The following is a 22,283-nucleotide window of genomic DNA, read 5'->3' on the forward strand; positions in this document are numbered from 1 at the left end:
TATTAGATTTTTTTTAATTGTAAGCATTTAACTGTAACTGTAACAGGCCTTATCATACAGTTTTCTACTAGTTTCATACTAGTTTCAGTTATCATTTTCACGTCCTGCGCCACGTTATTTAAATAGCATAATAGAATAATAGAATACAAATAGAATAATTGTATGCCTATGGGCGTGCTGGTCTGACAACGAGGTGTGTTCAGGTGCATTGTTGGCACGTTGCTATTTTGAGGCAACTGAGATAGACTGCGCTAAAAATATTGACCAACTGAAACCTAGTCTAAAGTCAATGGCGCAGTATTGTTTTGTTATTTAAAGGGCGCATTAGCTTATTACATACAGGGACGCACAGCAGCACACGTAAACATGCCAACTATTAAAAATAAAAGGATTACAATGTAAAAGATTAATATTGTATAAATAAAGATATAGTGGAATTCGGCTTGTCCAGTAGATGTTCTGCTTGCGCGCTTTAGCCTTGCACACGAGCAGATCCGTTTCCTCCCTGGATAAGTTTTCAGACTTTAGATCATTAAAATAGGGCCCTAGGAATCATGTTTAGGTATAAAAGATTTTCAATCTAAGAATGAGAAGTTGAGTTATCATTAATAAATAAACTTCCCTTGTACACCTAGTTGGTCGTGAGCTGGTAGGGAACAGAAAGTATATGGACAACATTCTCCACACTGTCAAGTTAATCTTAAATAATTAACGTTTTTGGCCAAAATCTTTTTATTAAACAGGTTTGGCACTTTTGTGTAGCTTGCAAAGAGAGAAAAGGACCAGATACGTATGTAAAATACAGAAAAGAGGTGACATACTGTAGAATATAAGTGTGAGAGAAAGGAAGTGTGAGCTCTTTTGGCTTTTCTACCTACGTAAAAGCAACCCTCCTACACAATCACACACACCATTTTACATTGTAACAAGCATATGAAGAGAAACATTAGAGTGACTCTTTTGTTTCTTTTCAGCCTTGTTCAAGGAAGCAGGCAGTGAACAAAATATAGAGGCAAATAAAGAGAGAGAGAGAGAGAAAGAGAGAGAGAGAGAGAGAGAGAGAGAGAGCGAGAGAGAGAGACAGAGAGCAAGCAAGTAAGAGAGTGAGAGAGAGAGAGCTGGCACAGGCTGAGCCAGGCACTGACTGTGTGGACACGGAGGAGTGCGGAGAGAACAGAAACGACAGAGCAGAAGGAGGAGTGAATAGATGGAGTGACCCAGGAGGAGGAGAGGAATGCTGAGCGAACAGACCGACAGAGCGCAAAAGGGAAGGCGAGAGTGCCGTGGCAGCAACAGCAGAGCAATTAAACAGTGCAAAGGAAAGCAAAGTCTCCCATGCCGAGCAGCTACTGTCGCTCGCTCTCTCTCTTTCGAGCGACCAAAGAGGCAGAAGTGAATCTGTCCAGACAACGATAAAGGACAAGAGGAGGCATGCGAGAGGCAGGGGGAGGAGCAAGAATGCTTTGATTGACAGAGTAAAGAGGCGGGACATGGATGCAAATTGAAGAATTTAATTTTCCGGGAATGGATATTTTTAGCAAAGGAAAAACAAAGGAGAAGAAGATCAAGGATGCTGTATCAGTCTAAAAGAAGGATGGGAAAAGGGAAGGAGAGAGAGAGAGAGTGAGATGCTGAATTCGGACCATGTCAGAACAGATTCCACATCAGCGGCATTCAGCCCGCCTACAGGCAAGAGTCAGCGTGTGTGCGTATGTGTGTGTGAACTAGCACGAAGAACGACCTCTGTAACACCAAGCTTTTGGCCATGTGCCCCCATTGTTGAGGACAGAGACACAGAGAAATGGGAAGGTGAAAAGTCAGTACAGTATCACTGTCAAAGCCAGAGAAAAAGAGGTAAAAAGACAAGATGAGTGTGATCAGGGTGTTGTGGGGTCAGTTGTAGGTAGTGTTCAGGAAACCCTCTCTCCAGGGATTGTGGAAAAAGGTCCATTTTACCAACAGGACAGCCTGCCTGGAGACACTCTCAGATCCTTCTTTCTTGTGACTCAGCTGGCGTTGCCTTCCACAATCCATCTCTTTTTCATTATTCTCTCTTACAATCTGTCTTTTATTGAATTTTTGTTTCTCATTAAGATCGGATTCACTTGGCTGAACTTCAAGAGATTCTGCGAGAATCTCAGATGCAGATTGCACGCTGTCTGCTAACCCAGACTAAGTCTTGGCACCCTGGCCAGATAGACTGAGGAGGGAAGCGAAATAGATCTAGAAAGAGAAAGGAACAAGGAAAATAGCCTGGGGATTTTGCCTGAGGGTTTATAGAGAGCTGTAAGCGGGTATAAAGACACATGGTGAATTTTGTGTACCTTAGGGAGCAGTGTGTTTGTGCGTGAATGTGTTTATTCAATCCAGTAATCAAGTTTGCTTACATTTGACAGGATATTAAAGTGGAAATCAAAGTAGAGTTGGGATTGTACACTTCAGTTGAACATTGAGTAGTTTTGACGGTGCTATAATAGTGTGGGACTTGATTGCTGGACTCTAAAAGTGAGATTAGTATTCAGGAAATCAGTGTTGTGGCTCTCTCTGTGCTCCTGGAGCCCCATGAGGGCCCCGGCCGCGGAGGCCTGGCTGGGAGATGAAGGTGTCCCCCCTGCTGCTCTAGCAGCCGTGTGGGCCCTCATGGCTCTGGAAGGCCCCTGTCTGCGCCCTGCCTCGCCCTTACCAGGCCAAGGCAGGGCCTGTCGTCGCCGCACCCGAACCAGAGTACCAAGAAACAATCTGTCCCACCTCACCATGGCCCTCCTAGCACAGACTCGCCTCCACGGATTGCGGCACATCTGTGCCCCATCAAACTCACTCAGCCGCCGGGCCTTTTGGATGCTGGCATTCTGTACATGTCTGGGTCTTCTGGTTTCCTGGTCCTCGAATCGGCTGCTTCATTGGCTGGCCTTTCCCACTCATACAAGAATCCACACAGAGTGGGCGAGAGAACTCGCTTTTCCCACAGTCACCATCTGCAACAATAACCCCATTCGTTTGAATCACCTAACTAAGAGCGATCTGTACTTTGCGGGTCACTGGCTTGGACTGTTACTGGCCAACCGCACGACCAGACCCTTGGTGTTGGACCTGCTTCAAGATGACAGGCGGGCATGGTTTAGCAAGCTGTCAGATTTCCGTCTTTTCCTGCCTCCACGGCGCTTCGAGGGCACCAGCATGGAGTTCATGGACCGACTGGGCCACCAGCTGGAAGATATGCTACTAGCCTGCAAGTACCGCGGAGAGCACTGTGGAGCCCACAACTTCTCCACTGTGAGTCTGAACAAATGACCTCCACCTCTCTCTTTCTCTTCTGTCTCTTTCTCTGTCACCTTTTCTCTCTAGTGTTTGTCAAATTCGCTATGACTTATTCTTTCATGCAGCACATGCAGAGACTCTGCTCTGACCTCTCGGTAGCTCTCGCCCTTTGTTGCCCTCTCCGTCATGCTTCAGATATTTCACAGCGCATTTTGTACACCCGTATCAGAACTTTCTGACCTCAATTCATGAAGACAGTTGTTGTTTTTTTCTCAGGGAGTCCCATGTTGAACCCCAGCTTTTTACAAACACATCAGGTGCACCGATCTTCCAAGGCCGATTTTCATTATACGATTATGATTGAGGATAATGTGCTATTTGCATTTGTGTTGCTCATAAAGACCTCCAACTCCAGGATGTTCAACCTATTTCCACATAGATCTGGTAGTGTAGCAACTGTCTAGCCTATTAGCAAACACAGATTTTTTTCATTCCAATAAATAATTAGCCAGGCGTGACATGATAAGATTATGTCGATTTTTCTACCCTCACCTAAGATAAAAGTCCAATCAGTATCAACAGTTTGCGGATGAATTCTCTCTTTTTGCTCACCTTCTTGCAACTGTACAGCACTCAACACTTGTTTTAACATGAATATTTATTTGTGCTTTTCAGTAAAATCTCTTTATATTCATAGAAATTAGTGTTGCTTTATGTTTCTATACATTGCAATACTGTCACCAGTCTCAGATTTCTATTGTTAGTGCATGTCTTCTCCTCGTGCTCATCCTGTTTCTCCACAGTCACTACTGCTGTAGCTGCATACACTCGCTCATTTCTGTGCAAACACATTATTTTGAGAATTAAAACTATTATCACTATTATGAGCACTATTATAGACCTTTAAAAAGCCTTTAAAATCAGTGAATACTCAAAAGTATAATAGTTTAGAGTTTTTATAATGCCAGAAAAGTATGAAGATGTATTTAAATGCAATGAAATATTTGAATAGGGTTTTTCTAATCAATATTTTTAAATGATTAAAAACGCTTTATATTTGCAGTGTTTGATTATTTTCTGTTTGTGTAGCAAATTAGCTCTATGAAATATAAATAACCAATCATAACTTGTTATAATTGATTATGAATATTTAGGTCAGTTAAGCGGATTAACTTGATTTAACTACATTGACATTACAACCAATTTCTCAGTTCATACTGTGAACCATGGGCGTAGATTACGCGGGGGACGGTGGGGACGTGTCCCCCCCACTTTTTATACAATGTAAATTCGTCCCCCGCACTTTTTCATAGGGCAAGTGTGTCAACGACAAGCTGACTGGTTTTCACGGGTGTGTATACATCGATATTTAAAATCAAAAGAGTCAAGGATAGTCTATACGTGACTTTCACGTTTCCATGGTAATCAGTCTTTCGTGCATTAGTTTACAACACGCCCGCACCCGCGCCGAATCCATCAGTTTCATAGAGTTCAAAATGGCAAAGAACTCTTCACTCCTTTTTCACGAAAAAGTCAAGCACTGTAAGTAAGTTGTCATGTAGTATCCGAATTGTGTTGCACAATGATGAATAACTCCGCCTATTTCTCTTGTTGAATAATTAACAGGTTTTGTTGTAAATTCACTACCCGAACAAACATGCAATATTTTCAATCTTCTTTTACTCGTAATGTATTTTATTTTCACAGATATGTTATCAAAGCCCATCAAATTAGAATAAACATGGTGAATGTTAATGCTGAATTTGTATTTTCATGCATTAACAGCCACGATCTGCTTGAATCAGGCAGCGTTGTAACATGTGTACATGATGTTTATCATAATTTGGTAACACTTTAAAATTAGATAAAAAAAGTCTGTAGACAAACTTTAAGTTCTCTTGAAAAAGCCTAACTAGAAAGTTTGTAGTAGTTTTAAAAGCTTGAAGTTTGAAGGTTTTCAATTGGAAAGTTTTAGTTTAGTAAGACAGACTTTGTTTAGGCTAGTAAGAAAATGTATTTTTGCCAAAAGAAGAACTTTTATTTTAAGTAAATGTTATTTTTAAATCAGCTTCAGTGTGATATTTAACCATATTATCATGCTTAACACTGATAATTTGAATAATTGTAATGTGATGATCAGATATCTAAATCAGAGAATATCATATGTTTGGGCAGTTGGATTATTTATTTTTAACAGCGGATTCGGGGCACTCAAAGTGCACCAGATTAGTGAATTTATCTTTAAAATGTACAAAATTTTCTTTCAGGGGGGCATGCCCCCGGACCCCCCTAGAGGTACAGAGATCCACCTACGAAAATACTGTGGTAACACAGTAGACTATATGATGGTCTATGAAAAATACACATTTGATTATCTTATTAAAATACATGATCAGGATTTTACCACCTTCGCCTCATTTTAAGCCAGGAAAACCCCTGCATGTGCAATATAAAGTACTGGACAACTTTCTTTATTTTTTTCTGCTTTATTGCTTTAAAATAAATAGCATATTAAGCCAATTAAGCAAAAATCTGTCAACAAAAGTCTGAAGAAAATAAAACTGGTATTACACTTGACATTCTGTCCCCCTCACTTTTGAAATGATGGCTACGCCCCTGCTGTGAACCCTCAATATTGGTTATTAATTAATTAATAGAAATGTACATTTCCGGGGCATGGGACATGTCTTTCTTACTAAGTACTGTACCGCTAAGAGCAAGTAGTCAAGATCGATATGATTAGGGACGTCACTCCAGATATGAGCTTGAGACATGGGCAACTTTACGTGTGGCATGAACAAGATTTTATTAACTACTAGACTAAACACTTAAACTACTCTAACATATACATACATACATGCATAAAGGAAAGAGAGCTGAAGCAGAATACAGGAAAGCAATAAGTTATAGCATTGTTTGAAATTCAGCAGATCAACAGCCTTGAGGAAACCATCAGTTTAGTTCTAACACGCCCTTCTTTAAAAGTTGTAAGGATACTTAATTTATCAAATAATGAGACTAAGTTTGATACTTGCATGTCTCAGCCATTTGAATTAAACTGTCCTGGTGTAATTTGTTGAGGCTCCAGTTAGTCTTTGCTGATGTTGTCTTGATGAGAAAGAACTAGTTGGAGTCAAAGGATTTTTGGTGAATGGAAAGACAAGGCCTTGTCTTGAATCTGTAATTTCATTGGGTGTTTTAACAGGACACTGAGTTCTGCCAGTGGTGTTAGCTTCATTGTGATGTTAGTTTCAGGGGAAGTTACATAGACCTTAAGTCCAATTTATACTTCTGCATTGAACTCACGCCGTAGCTACGTCGTAGGCTGTGCGTAGTGCGCGTACCCTTCGGCGTACCCTGATGTGCACCTCTCCAAAAATGTAACAACGCGTCAATTCCACGCGGACGCCAGCGCTGTGATTGGTCTGCTAGAACCCGTCCCTCGGGTTTCACATGCTCCCTCTGCATGTGTAATTGCGCGTCAACGCGGACCACGACGCAGAAGTATAAATGAAAACCAACGCGTAGTGTATAGCGTAGAGGCTCCGGCGTAGGTCCGACGCAGAAGTATAAATCAGCCTTTAGTTGGGAGAGTGAGTTTGCCAGACTATTCATTAAATATAATTAATATTTTGTGTGTGTGTGTGTGATTTGTCCAGACGCTACATTTGTATTAATATTATTATTACTGTTTACTTAATTTTTATTATTTAAAAATAAAATGTCAGGTTTTCATTGTGACAATTAACCCCATTTAGTATAGGGTCAATAATAAAAGAAATGTTTAATCACTTTATAATGTTTTTTTTTTAAACTGTATCTGTAGCACAACATTATAAATTTGGCTCAGAAGTTTAATTTAATAAAATATTAAATTACAAAGTCACTTCTAACCACTGTACCACAGCTTCAAACACCATTATTAGATTTTAAACTGAGTCTTGAAAATTTTACAGAATTTTATTTACTGTAAATTACAGAATATATAGCAGACTATTCATTTTCAAGTTTATGTGTCATTAATAGGCCACTGTTAAATGTTTTGTAAGGAATTGTGGGATGTTGCAGTCAGTATCGGAGTGACAGCAGGATGCACTATTATGTTGACATTGTAAATTAAATAATGTTGTGGGACTGGGAGAAGGACTTTTTGGTTCTGTCCTTCCTCTCTCTCCTTTTTTAAGTCTCATTGTGTAGTTTACCACTCTGTTCTTTCTCTAATTCTCTTGATGTGGGGAGAGGAGCGTGGGCAGATGTTCTCTCAGCAGAGATTCTAGCTGCTTTTGTGTATCTGTGCGAGACTACTTTGCAACTCTCTCACAATAATTCTTAATTAGGGCTGGATGTCACTGAGGTGTTTTTCACTGTGTTTAGGAATGGCACTGCAGTTTGTGGAAAATTTTAACAACCCATTTTACAATAACTAGAACATATGTGCCTTGTATGCATTTTATATTAGCCCTCAAACATGCCTTATGTCTTCAAATGGCAAGTATAGCAATATTTTGAGACGTGATGATTTATGTGTCTGTGCAAATGAGTGTTTGTTTATCGTACTTCTTACTCAACAGCATCCGTTACTTAGCTCATATAGTAGTCACTGGAGGTTAAATACACCCATTTTAAGAGTTTAGAAAGTGGAAATCCCGTGTATGATGGCTAATTTTCTTCTTCCTCATCAGCTCAGTTTTTCTCTCCATTACATTAGCTTAACATTATCTACTCATTACAAAGTGTATTAGAGACCCAGTAAGACAATCGGAGAAGCCCCAGCAGGAAAAAAACTAATGTCCAGCTTTGGGATGTTTCATATGGCTGCAGTTTATCTGTTGGATGTTACAGAAATAAACAAATTCTGGCTTACTCATAAATATTACATTAAAGTAAGATATTTGAAATAATTATATGAACAGCAGAGTTTATCTCAATTTATTTGTAACACATTTTACTACTACTTCTACTACTAACCATGCAGTACTACTATAATTGAACTTAAGGAAGTTCTACTACTAAATAGTAGTAGTTGGACCAGTAGTAGTAGTGGAACCAATTCATAGTGGGACCACAGATGGCTTAGAAATGCAGACTGATTACATTTGCAAACCTTTGAGCTTGGCTATCTATAAATTCATTATTGTAGTTATAAAGACAAATATTTCCATCACTGCATCGCCATGGTAACACTGTTAGTCTGCCATGTCCATCACTTGATGGAAATGGATGAGTTTCATTAGCTCCAACACTGCGTTGATTAGTTTGGTCTGGCACTGTAATGATCCTTGAGGTTGAACCTTTCCGTCAGGGGGTCTCACTTCTGGAACAAGAGCGAGAAGCCGTGCCTCCCTTCTCTGGTCTTTCTATTGTCCTCGAGAATATCTGTAGATTTCTAGGTTATGTAGCCAATATATTTTGTTGTGTGACAGGTGTTTAGCTGAAACATTTGATAAATGCAGTATACTGTGTGAGATTTTGTGGTTTGGGGGATTTGCTATGGAAGTGGCGACCAAGGCTCTGGAATGTGGTCAACCAGTTACCAAGCCCAACACAAGGTCATTTCAACAAACAAGCAAAAAATATTCCACGTTCAAATTGACAGTCAAAATGTAATCCATGTTGTGTGTATTATTCAAATTTTATTATCAGAATTAAGCCAGACCAACTCACCATTAATGAAGTTCATAATGATCTGTCATTTGTGGATCACTTGTATCAAGAAACTTTTGAGATCTGGCTGTCCATGAAATGATTCATTTGAAAGCATCGCTAAAACATTTAACCTTTCAATGTTTCTGTCATTTGGAGCACTTTAACATTGTAAACATGCACATGAATATTATGATATGAATGGAAATGTGCTCATATTTGTTCAGCTTCAAGCACACATTTTTTTTTTATTTTAAGCATTAGAGAAAATTTACATAGATCAATATACAGACGGGTAACAGCACTGGAACAGCTTTATATTTAAAAAGGTTTCTGGCCTGCATTTCCCAGTTCATTCTTTTTCTTTTGTTAATGACATGAATAATTTGATTAACAGTTCTAAAATGCAGCGTAATTAATAGCTAAAGCGACACAAGACAATATAAAAAAAAGTCCATGTCTTAGTTTTTCATATACTCATTACCATGACCAGTTTTACAATTACTTACTCCCCTTTATGCCACTGGCACGTAGGGCAGCAACAAAAGTAATTTTTACAATAATGACAGTTCCTAATTGGTCAATGATCCAAACCACAAGAAAAAGAGATGTCTCGGTTACATATGGTAACCCTCGTTCCCCAAGGAGGTAACGGAGGCGTTAGTTAAGACTGGCGAATGGGGATCGCTTGCGAGAGCCTATGTTCTTTGAGTGAAACTAAATGAGCCAATGCACATTGGCATGCAATAATTGCACCAGCTGCTGTGCAGGTGCGTCGCATCCTTGTCTTTCGCTTCAAAGCCAGACGGTGTATGCTGTTCCTGCTCTGCAATCTTATCTGAGAGTGTTTTAACTTCAAAAGATGAGCCTGTTTCTACAGGAGAATGCCTCTTCAAGCTGGTGTTAGTGTTACAATGCAGACAGCGCTGGCTGCAATCTCACAGAGAGCAAAACAACTGTTTTCACTGCTCAGAATGTTGCGCCTTCAATGACAATGTGAGTGCTCACATCATGCTTGCACTATCGTCCTGTTTGTGTAGCTGCGATCATCCCTGGGTGCTTTAGCACCACTCTTTCCTTGTTTTTCCACTGAGGAGCCGGACCTATGACTCGGCCGTACCGCGGAAGCTCAGCACCTGTGGCGAGGGGACGTCTCCATTCCCTCCTCATGGAACAAGGGTTACCATACGTAACCGAGACGTTCCCCTTCGTCAGTCACTAACTGAAGTCTGACCAATGGGGATATCTACCAAAACGTCACAGCTGCTGGCCCTTCCAGCGCTCTGCTTGAGCCTCCTAGCCTGACCGCAGTGTTGGGCAGAAAGTAGGAGCTCTAAGCAGAAAAGATGAGTCCCAATACACATATGAGGTCGGCGCAGGGACTGCTACATATGGACACCCAGCCTAGCACAGGCTTCACAATGCATACGAGTGTAGCCTGGTGTCAGATGCTCCGCAATGTTGACTGCCGCAGGGGTGACGCAGGAACTCACAGGGTTAGCCATTTCTGGGGAACACAACTGGAGCAAATAGATGCACGTATCCGGCCCATGGGGGCGGGAGTGGCGTTGCAAGCCGACATTAAGAATGGGTCCTTTGCGCTACTGGCCACTGGGGGCGAGTGTACGGGAAGATACCGGCTCTACGCAGAGAATATAGAATCTAGCAAACACATTAGGTGTCGGCCAGCCTGCAGCCTTTCCCTTCTGCTGGCCTCCGTAACAGACGAAGAGCTGATCTGAGGTCCTAAGCTTTCAGTCCACGTATAACCGCTAGGATTGGATGGGACAGAGAAAAGCCAAGGCTGGGTCTGCCTCCTCTGAAGACAGCGTTTGCAGGTTCACTACCTGGTCCCTGAAGGGAGTGGGGTCTCAGGACAACGTGAGAGTTGGGCAGCCCGAATTGTAGGTACGATTCGTCGACTGAAAATGCTTGCAGGTCCCCTACCCTCATGATAGAAGCCAGAGCAGGCAGGAGCAGTGTCTTTAGTGACAGGATCTTTAACTCAGCTGACTGCAGTGTTTCAAAGGGAGGTCTCTGCAGTGCGCTGAACAACAGAGACAGGTCCCAAGAGGGTATAGAGGGGGGGCGAGGCGGATTCAGTCTCCTCGCTCCCCTCAGGAACCTGATGATCAGGTCATGCCTTCCCAATGACTTACCTTCAACTGCATCGTGATGTTCACCGATAGCGGCAACATACACTTTGAGGTTGGAGGGAGACAGCCTTCGCTCCAACCCATCTTGCAGGAAAGAAAGCATGACTCTGATCAGACATCTTCGAGGGTCTTCCCAGTGAGATGAACACCATTCAACGAACAGGTTCCACTTCAGAGCATAGAGGCGCCTCGTTGAGGGGGCTCTAGCAGAAGTGATGGTGTCTACCACCGCCTGGGGTAGGTCACCTAGAACCTCCACGTCTCATCCAGGGACCAGACATGGAGTTTCCAGAGGTCTGGACGTGGGTGCCATAGAGTGCCTCGTCTGTGAGAAAGCAGGTCTGTCCTCAGTGGAGTGGGCCAAGGAGGTACTGTCGCGAGGAGCATGAGTTCTCGGAACCAGCTCCGGTTGAGCCAATACGACTCAACTAACAAGACCTGCTCCTCGTCCTCCCTGACTTTGCACAGTGTTTGTGCAAGAAGGCTCACTGGGAGAAATGCATACTTGCGTAGGCTCTGGGGCCAGCTGTGCGCCAGTGCATCCATGCTAAGGGTCCCCTTTGTCAGGGAATAAAACACCTGGCAATGGGTCGAGTCTGGAGAGGCAAACAGATCTATCTGAGCGGCTCCGAAGAAGTCCCATATCAGCTGGACCACCTGGGGATGGAGACGCCACTCTCCCGGAAATGTAGGTTGTCATGAGAGCTCGTCGACTGCACGATTGAGCACGCCAGGGATGTGAATGCCACGAAGCGACCTCAGATGCTTCTGACTCCATAGAAGGAGATGGCGGGCGAGTTATGACATGCGGCAGGAACATAGACCACCTTGACGGTTGATGTATGCAACGGTCGCAGTGCTGTCTCTACGGACCAGTACGTGCTTCCCATGTAGCGGCCCTTTTAGGCGGCCCAGCGCAGGGCGTACTGTGAGCAACTTGAGGCAATTGATGTACCAATGCAGTTGAGGCCCCTTCCACAGACCTGAAACTGCATTCCCATTGTACGTGGCCGCCAAGTCCACAACATGCCTGGACACTTGCTCTAAGGGAACAACTGCCGGTAGAAACGAAGTGTCCGACCATGGGTTTGCGGCATTTAATGGTCAAAATATTAATAATTAATATTCAAATATATTCGAATATTAATATTAATAAACAAACAAACTTCGAATATGATTTTTGGGCAAAAGTCAAAGCCCTACTCGAGCATTCAACCAGCATTGTAGCGGGCGCATGCGCAGTAGGCCCAGCTGAAGCACTGCTGCAGCTGATGCCATACAGCCCAGCATTCTCTGAAAGGTTTTCAGAGAAGCGACACTGCCCTTCTGGAAAGACGCGGCCAGGTGTCAAATACGGTGCGTGCGCTGTGTCGATAACCAGGCCATCATAGCCACAGAGTCCAGTTCTATTCCCAGAAAGGAAACTGACTGATTGGGCAGCAATGAGCTCTTGGTCCAGTTGACCATGAGACCCAGGCTTTCCAGATGACTGAGGAGCACTGTTCTGTGAGATAAAAGTTCTATCTCTGACTGCCAGAATCAGCCAATCGTCCAAATAGTTCAGAATCCGCATGCCCTGATTTCTCAGGGGAGCGAGAGCCGCCTCCATGCACTTCGTTAATGTACGGGGTGCTAAAAACATGCCGAACGGGAGGACGGTGTATTGATATACCTGACTGTCGAAGGCGAATCTCAAGAATGGCATGTGACGGGGTATTATCTGAATCTGAAATTAAGCATCTTTCAGATCGAGAGATATAAACCACTCCCTCGGATGAATTTGCGCGAGGATTTGTCTGGTCGTGAGCATTTTGAGCGTAAGCGGGCACGAGACTGACATTCATAACCTGATCGATATGAGGCTGTTCTGGCCGTGTGACAGAGCGGGCAGCGAGTAGGCGTGGGCACAGGGATGTGGACATGTCTTCTACATTCAACACTTGAGCGGCATTTGCCAGCTTTATGAGAGTGGGCTTTGTGTGAGACACAAAGTATGTTACTTGTGTTTAGGGTTGTACACTGAGATGTGGGCACAATTCCTACACTTAAAACACCAACGGCGTGAGCCGGGTAACCAGGCATTATACTCTTTATGAGATTTCTCTGGGTCTTCCGATCGCCTGGGCCGCAGATTTAGTAGCACGAAGAGAAAGGTCTGTCGCGCTCCTTAAATCCATGACGGCGGCTGGGTTCCTGCCTTTCTCGTCCCATTCGCGGAGGAGATCAGCTTGCAGGATCTGTAGCACATCCATAGAATGCAGCGCGGAGACAGCTTGTCCGGCGGCTGAGAACGTGCGGCCGACGAGAGCTGACGTGGTCCTGCAGGCTTTAGACGGGAGGGCAGACTTTGAATGCCATCCCGCAGAGGGCGGACAAAGGTGCGCTGCTACCGCCTCCTCTACTGGGGGAATAGAGTAGTACCCCTTCTCGGCGGCGCCGTCCACTTGAGAGAGCGCCGAGGAGACGTGAGAGTGGAGTCTCGCGGAGAATGGTGCATTCCACGATTTAGCAAGCTCCGTGTGGAGCTCCGGCAGAAAGGGTGCAGGCCTGGATGCGGGCGCTTGGGGGCGGCAATGTAGAAAACAGCTGTCCAGCCTGTTGAGCGCGGGCTCTCTCGGCGGTGACCACTCTAGGCCAAGCCGGTCGACGGCCGTAGAGAGAAGGCGCATAAGCTCCGCGTCCACACCAGCACGCGTGTGGCTGGATTCCAGGGCAGAGGAAGAGGCGGAGTGGTGAGAACCCGACCAGTCTTCACTGTCCAAGGCCAGGAGAGAGCAGATGTCACCTGCGGCGTCATCTTCCGCCTCGTCCCCTGAAGCGGCGGGACGAGCAGTGAGGGCGGGAGCCGGCATCTGCGCGTCCGGGAAGGTGGGCGGAGAAGGCGAGAGAGAGGCTCGAGGGAGGGGATCCGGCGAGTGCTTCACAGCCACATCAATCTCCGGTTGCCTCTGAAAACGGCGCTTCTTCTTGCACGGTTTCACGGAGGCCGGAGAGACAGCTTCAGGGTTGAAAACTTTGAGTTGAGCCCACAGGGTCGATATCGGAAGTTCCTCACAATGGACGCAGCCTCCCGACGAGAGCGCAACGGCTGCGTGTTCCTGTCCCAGGCAGAGAGCGCAGATCACATGGCGGTCTCCGGGGCTGAGGGGAGCTCGGCACGAGCCACAGGAAGGGCGAGACATTTTTTATAAAAACGTCTCGTGCTCTTTTAGGAAAAGTGTCGCAGCGGCGAACACGCACAGTAGAGCTAAGGATACTGTCACCGGATAGCGTGGAAGGCACAGATGGCTGAAGGCGGCGAGTTCGACCGGCTTACTCAGGTGCTTTCCTCTGTTTGCAGTCGCTGGTTTCAACGGCGGCGGCTTCTCTCAGGATCAAGCGATGCAAGCTTTCCTGAAGAGATGAAAATCAGAGTTGCAGCCTCCGAGCCTGACTTATATACGCTAAGCTACCCCCATTCTGGCGGGCTGTGACGCGTAGAGGGCGCAACGTCACACCAGGCTCGGCAGTAGGCTGCTGCCGCAGAGCAACCAATGAGCACGCTCTAGGTCTGCTAGCTGCTGCACTGGGATGACAATAAATATAAAATTATCAATATCATATTCAATATCTCGAGAAAAGATGGCTTTACCCATAGTGAAAGCAACTTACGCAATACGAGAGAACCTCTCGTAAGAGAACACTATATTACCTGACAGTACAAACCCAGTAAAGTGCTAAAGTCAACCGTTGTTTTCTCTCTCGCTCTCTTTTCCTAACAATAAGAAACAATATATTGCTATGGGAATACTAATTGGTTTCCACCAATCATTTATTTCAATCAGCATATTTATCTATATAAAAACTGAAAGGGGTCTTTAAAAAATGGTTATGTAGGAATACAGTAAATTTAAAGAAGAAACAAAAATTACATCAAAATGGAACTAAAATGTTTCAACTACAACTATTAATTATTCATATTCAGTGACATAACTATAAAACTAGCAGTCTTATCCCAAGGCTAAATCGTTTTTTTAATGTTCCTCTGGTGAGCGGTTTCTCACCAGAGTATTGAAACTCATATCCAATATTTTCAGACAAGTTTAAATCCTTCTGCTTCCAGCAGTTTTGGAAGATGCATCTTTTGATATCATGTGGCTACTGTATATCAAGCTATGGTCTGGAGTCCGATGGGTTGAGGGGCTGTTCAATGAGTTCACTGGCAGATGAATTAAAATCGTTGTGCTATCGCCTGACCTCTCAATACTCCCAGACCCTGCAGAGATTTTAACTTTGAGATGTTCTCGACACTTTGACAAAATAACATTAGTGAAGTTTTTTTTTTTTTTGGCACAGTACTGCTATCATTCTCACAGTGTGCCAAAAGGGTTTGCACAGTGTTTTCTTTCATTAATGGGTTATGCCTCCATTTGTGCTCACACATTTTCTGCCAGGTGAGGCAATATGTTACTGTGTGTGTGTGTGTGTGTGTGTGTGTGTGTGTGTGTGTGTGTGTGTGTGTGTGTGTGTGTGTGTGTGTGTGTGTGTGAGTGTGTGTGTGTGTGTGTGAGAGTGTGAGTGTGTGTGTGTGTGTGTGTGTGTGTGTGTGTGTGTGTGTGTGTGTGTGTGTGTGTGTGTGTGTGTGTGTGTGTGTGTGTGTGTGTGTGTGTGTGCGCGCTACCTTTGGCTCTCCTGGCTCTTATTGAGACTGTGTGTGAATGCTGGTCGATAAGAGTTGAATACGAATAGCTTCACTTATAGTCTTACCACGGAAATAAACCATGTTCCATTTCAGTAAGCAAAGACAGCTGCCAGTATGCTCATATAAATGGCTCATCATTCAGTGTGACATGATCTACAACTTTCTATTAATTGTGTCATGTGTATGTCCATTGATACACATACAGTTTCTGTCTCTTTGTTGGCCAACATTCGGAATTGGATCCTTTTCAATTCATGAGATGGAGTTTAAATTTGATTGACAACGGACAGTGGACTTTCCTTATTTGTAATTCCAAGAAATTCAACATATAATGGAAATCTGGGACATTAACTGCTCTTTCACTTTAAAAAAAGTTTGTAAGTTTGTAACTTAAGACTTTTTTTAACTTCAAATATAAATTCAATTGACATTCAAAGTTTCTTCACAAACCTTATTTTATCTTATTTACACTTATTTGGGTTATTTTCTTTTCTTTGAATTTAATTTAGTTGTAATTCTACTTTTTTCAGTTCAAATTCAATTAAAGGTACACTATGTACCTTTTTTGTTCAAAATTTACTAAATTTAAATAATGAATCAATACATCATCGATCCTCATTCCAAAACACATTTTTTGTCTTACCCTGATTCACCCTTGTAAGCCAAGTGTTTCTAATTTGTTATATAACCTGTTGGAATGGTTTTCGCAGGCAATGCATGTCCTGTGTGTGTCTTGTCATATCTGTAAAAAGAAAAAAGTTGGTACTTTGATGCGTTTATGGTTTTGTCACGTTAGTAGGTTAGTAGTCACGAGTGAGAAAGGTTGAGATGGATTACTCTGAATCGCAAACCTCCGGGGAATCACCTGTTTAAAAAAAAATGCTACAGAGCTCGTAATAAAACGATAATCAAAATTGTCTTGTCTTATCAGAGATGGCAAAAACTGAAGGATTTAAAAGCGACATAGAGATGCCACGTCAACAGGTGAGTAAGGTATTTTATTGAACAGATAGATTGCCATTTGTATCTCTCTAACAGAGTTCATTGTAAAGCATTATGTATTGTGAATGGTTATATTCATCCACACAGTCACACAGAGCCTAACCAAAATTAAAATCTTAAGTATTTTAACTGTATTTTTACTCTTAATATTATACGGGCGGGATAAATGTCACATTCACCATCTAGTTGTCTTCGTCTTTGTCTTTATCACGGTCATCATCACTGTCTAGCATTTATGCCTGTCTGCACTACAGCTCCCAATATCCTCCTCGGTCCACACCTGAACCCCATTCCCCATTCCCCATTACCGGCACCTGCAACCCTTTATCATCTGTGTCACCTGGGCTCTGTTAATCTGTGTTCATTAGGATGTGTATTTAAGTTCCTCTCAGTTCTGTGTTTGGGGTTGGTTATTGTTTGTGTTTAGCGCACGTGTTGGTGCCACACATACTGTTTCGTAATGTTGGCTTATGTTCGTTCTCATAAATAAACTTTGTTACCCTCATCTTTGTCTTCTGTGGATCTATAGCCTACGTTACAAAATGACTCTTGCACCCAACGCAAATCTAAAATGGGTTGGTCTGAAGTAGCTACATTACTCATAGGTGTGGTTTGGGCGCAACGTGAAATAAACCAATCAGAGCGTCATCTCACATTCCCTTTAAAAGCAGGCGTGCTTGTTCCATGGCGGATTGCTATTATGATGGCGGATTTGCCAGGCGCACACCAGGAGCGGCTCACAGACGAGGAGACCGACGTTCTCATCAGGGCCGTAAAAGAACTGACCTTGTATGGGGATGGGAGAAACCCACCCAAATTAGCTTTGGTTAAACAGGCGTATAATAATTTGCATAAATGTGTAAGCTAGATTTATGCCTATTTTTTCCTCATCTTCAGGGACACCACAATGATTTCCCTCGTGTGGTAATATTTTTCCTTGTAATTATGTATGGTTTGCAAAAATGGGAACTGCTGTATAAATGAGAGAAGCAAAGTGTATGCGCGTTGTGCACACACTACATTATGGCCAAGCATGCGCCCTTAAAATAGCATCTGAATAACGCGCCACTGACTTTAGACTAGGTTTTTGCTGGTCTGTGGCGGAATTGTTTTCTGAAACTGCAAAATAGCACCAGGGAACATTTGCACCGGAACACTCCTACTCTTTTCGCTGAACCACTCCGGGAGCGCAAGTTCATTTCCTAATTTACCGACATGCGTCTGTAGAGGGAAAAGTCCGCTGTGCGTCAGGTGCAAAATAGGAATGATACATGCGTCTTGTACAAAGTCAATTTCGCTGGGTGCAAGATAGGGCCCTCAGTCACATCACTGCTTTTCCTCACATATAAAGTACACGCCCACATACCTATGAAGATTCACAGTGGCCCAGTGTTTACAACATCACTATCACACAAAACATCAGCGCATTAATGAAAGAAAGAGACACAGTTGCTTTGGGTCTTTATGGAAATGCTTGTGCATTGCCATCTTGACGAACATAAGCTGTGACAAGTCCAATAGTGCTGAGAAGCCTTTGAACACAACAAGTGAGATGTGAAGGAGAGAGAGGATAGATGACAGAGAAACTGTGCCATAGTGACAGTCTGACACGCATGAAAAGAACAATAAAGGAGCTGTGTGAGGTTACAGGTTGCAACGCTGAGCTGCTGGTGTTCTCACTGTGTACGTAGACATACTGTAGAATAAAATGAGAAAGGATCTGAACTGTGGTAGGATGCGTAGAGCTCTGTGTGTGCATGTGTTTGCTTGTGTCTATGTCTGGTTAAGGATTTGGCACCAAACAGAATTCTGAATTAACTAAAGAGTTTCTGAGTATATCGTATAAAACAAGGTTTCAAGGTTTGACAATGCTTAAGTGAATTTTCATTGGTCTGTGTGCTACTCTTCTTTTTAGCACTTCACACAAATGTAGACACCACACAATTCCCAGCCACTGAAAGGATGTAGTGTTTCTTCTATAAAGTGTGAATTTAAACATAGTCTATAATTTAACAAACCCAGATTTCTAATCGAAAAGTCAATTAGGCAAGCAAAATTGGCAATCAATTCATTGTGATTAAGTCTTCTCAAGGGCATATTTAAATATGTTATATTGTACAGTATGTTGACAGATTTATCACATGCCAATGCTTGCCTCCTTCTTTGCATGCATGTGTGCCACCATGTCTGTTCTTGTTTGAGCTATTAATGTGGACTTGATATTGATTTCTTTTTTCTTTTTCATCGTGAGTCATTTATCTATGATTACACTTGAGTGCAGCAGTGGCCTTCATCAATAATTACTATCACTCCAGTCGCAGTATGAACTCCTGCTGGTTTTAAAAGAACTACCTCACCAAAATAAAACAGACCGCTGCCTTAAATTCAAAACAAACCTGACCTGTGATAATATAAAATCCATTCTTTGCAAAAATATATATTATATTTTTAAATGTATAATATATATTTTTGTTTCTTTTCTGTGGAGGTCCTCCCCCACTGTGCCAGCTGCAGGTTTATAGTACATTTTATGTGAAGGCCCTATTTTCAATGGCATGCCGAGTAAAATCTCACGGCAGAGGGTTTATAACCATTAACAAATACCACTTGCGGAGCGCAATGGTTCTGTGTTGTGGAAATTGCCAATGGTATTTTAAAAGCTCTGCGTAATAAACTGCACCGCTCTTGTTCTCGTTTTTTATTGACCTTCTGTGGTGTTTTGTACGTCAGGGTTGTAAACAATCGATCTGGAGCGGACCAAATGGAACATGGTATCACCGCAGAGATCGGGCAGGGGGTCGGTGGTCTGCTGGATCTACAACAATCTTATTAACACATGGCTCAGATCTAATTTACGCTCTGTAAACCCACAGAGTAGGGCTTACGCTATTTAACAATCTATAACATCACTATCTCTAATCACAAAATAGGCCATTGCAGATATTATCAGGTCCTTGTGAGAGTGTGTTACTGTGGGGAAGGAGGGTTTTATTCTCAATCATTTGGAGTTTGAGCAGTGTGCTTCAACCATATTAAGTGGAAATTTCCAGACTTGCTTCACTAACACTTGGTGCATATGCTAGCAATAATCAGCTTGTTGATATTCATGAGGATCAATCCAAATGAGAATGTTTAACGCTTGAGATGGAAAAGCTCATAGATTGTTTGGGCCCATGAATACTATTAGCGTTGGCAGCATGTTTGCTCACCTTAACAACTCAGCAGAAGTCTTCATTTGTTTCATTAGAAAGTCAGATTGAACACTACAGTTGGAAGTTAGGAGTGATTTCTACCAAACCTAGACATTTTAAACCAGTGCACGCACGCACGCACGCACGCACGCACGCACGCACGCACGCACGCACGCACGCACACACACACACACACACACACACACACACACACACACACACACACACACACACACACACACACATATTAATCTTGTTTAAAGCTGTGTTTTGTTGTTTGATTTATATTAATGACAGACAGCAGCATGTATTTATGCACTTTAAGACCCAAATGCATGGATCCAATAAAATGATACACATCCGATTTCTTTCTCAACTGTTTACCTTCACTTAAGAAACAACCGTCTGTGGTTATGAGGATACTCGCAGAGATGGTAATTTTTGGCATAATAGTGTGTGTATGTGTCCGTTCACGCGCAAGGAGACGTGAAAGAGGAATCAATTTGGTGTTTGTGCGCGCCAACTTCGGGTGTGTGCAACTGTGTGCACAACTGTGTGCACAGATAGCTGCGTGCAACTGCCAAATTGAGAGATCTCTTTCAGGCTCTTTTTGTGCACGAAAGGTTTAAAATCACATGTGTAAATTGGCAAGACAAAACATGTGCAAATGATAAACTTTTTACTCTATGATGGTTAAACTTTGCAATTAATTTGCAAATCACATGTGTTCCGAACTGTGGCGCCAGGTCCGCACGGATCATTGATCAACTACGATTTGTTACACACCTACTGAATCCTGTTCCACTTCCTGGATAACTGGAAATTAAGTGGACATAATCCAGCCCTCTTTACCCCGCTACTGTGAGGCAAGAGTCCCTCCACAGCCAAGCTGCTCTCACTGCCCCAGCACAGCCTGCTAAAGCCATCAGATTCTGGCCAGGGAACCAACCTCAATGGACTTACTTCTCCAAATGGAGCCACTCATCCATCTGCTCAGTCCTATTTCTGACTTGAATCTCAGTTAATCAGAGCTGCACAATGTCCAAGTCTTTCTTTCACCAAATCAGTTGTGGTAGCTCTGGAGAAAGATGGAGGCTTTGGGGTCAATACATTAAGCAAAAGGTTACAAAAGCAGAGTTATATTTAATGTCAGGAAACAAGACACAACATATTTTTTCTCCTTTCTCTCCCTCTCTGGAAAACCTGTCAGGGATGAAAACAAGATCTTGTTTGGTAGCATGACAAAGACTTCTTAAATATTCCTCTCAAGGAAAGCTGATATTCTGAGATCACAAGCAGGTAGTCTGGAGAACTGAATGCTGGAATCACTCAAGGCCATTCACCAAAACTAGCAAAAAGCTTCTCTTTTATTCATGTGTCTGTTGGCTTTTCCAGAGAAGAAGGTCTCATTGAGCTTCACAAGTAGAACCACTGAATATTGTTGTTGTGTTGATACAGATGGAGAGAGATTGTAATTCAGAAAATGAGGCCATTTAGTAATCCCAGATATACAATCTGAAATGATGTTTTAGAGAATATTTTGAGCTTGCCAAGTAAAGCACGAGAAAGGATCTGGGAGCAGTCATCTAGTGATACAGGTTATTGTATTTTTGGCATTACACACGGAGTGCTGTCAGAGCCAGATAACAGCAGGCCCAAATGATATAGCCATATGTTATTAATGTCTGTGTATAACAGCTGACCTGCATTCAGAGCCTGTAACTGTGAGAATAACTTCTATTTTGTAGTCACAGCGCACATAGGTGGAATACAAAAAAATTGTATCCTATAATTGCATTTACCTTTTAGGTTTTTGTGTTTATTTCAAACAACATGAGTTAACATTGAATAAATTGCCCCTTTAAGCGTTTTACAGAGATTTGAGAGGCTCTAACTTTATTCCTCATAAAATCCATTCTTTGAGCAGGGTAAGACTTTAATTTTTGGTTTTTCAGTCAAATATACTGTAGGTGTCACTTGCAAGGATAAAGAGATAAAATAGCCAAGGGGTTGTATAGTGAGATTATCTAAGCTCACTTACAAAAAAAAAGTGTCACAAAATTTGCATAATGGAGTGTTTTAAAAAAATTAACGAAAAAACAACAACAAAAAAAACAACAATAAAAAATAAAAATGCAGAGGATGATAACAAATATGAATGGTTTGCTATTACTCTCTCTGAATGTTCTCGGCTGAAGTTACTGTGGTTGTTTAATGTCTGTTTAGTACAGCTGAGCAATTTTAAGATGTATGATGCTTGTGAAGTTGGCAAATCTTATAGCTCTCCAAGAGTTAGGCTGTAGAGGTGTGTAAGGCTCTTTACAGTGAATCACCTTTTTATTGATTTCGCTT

The 22,283-nt window shown here is 42.6% G+C and overlaps 1 protein-coding gene across 4 annotated transcripts in view; it reads left to right on the forward strand.

Annotated features, from left to right (window-relative positions):
* asic2 (acid-sensing (proton-gated) ion channel 2) overlaps positions 1-22,283 on the forward strand; it is a 453,225-nt gene that overhangs the window by 270,675 nt on the left and 160,267 nt on the right. The window contains exon 1 of one of the 4 annotated variants that reach the window (XM_077213193.1): positions 1,094-3,273. The exons of the other annotated variants lie outside the window; for them this stretch is intronic. Within the exon in view, the coding sequence (XP_077069308.1) occupies positions 2,563-3,273 (711 nt within the window). The 5' untranslated portion in view covers positions 1,094-2,562. Of the gene's footprint in view, positions 1-1,093; positions 3,274-22,283 lie in introns of those variants that run through there. 4 annotated transcript variants of the gene reach the window in all.

The sequence above is a fragment of the Siphateles boraxobius genome, unplaced genomic scaffold (genome assembly GCF_051911475.1).
Source record: "Siphateles boraxobius isolate OS27281-9 unplaced genomic scaffold, OSU_SipBor_1 66, whole genome shotgun sequence".
Lineage (NCBI taxonomy): Eukaryota > Metazoa > Chordata > Actinopteri > Cypriniformes > Leuciscidae > Siphateles > Siphateles boraxobius.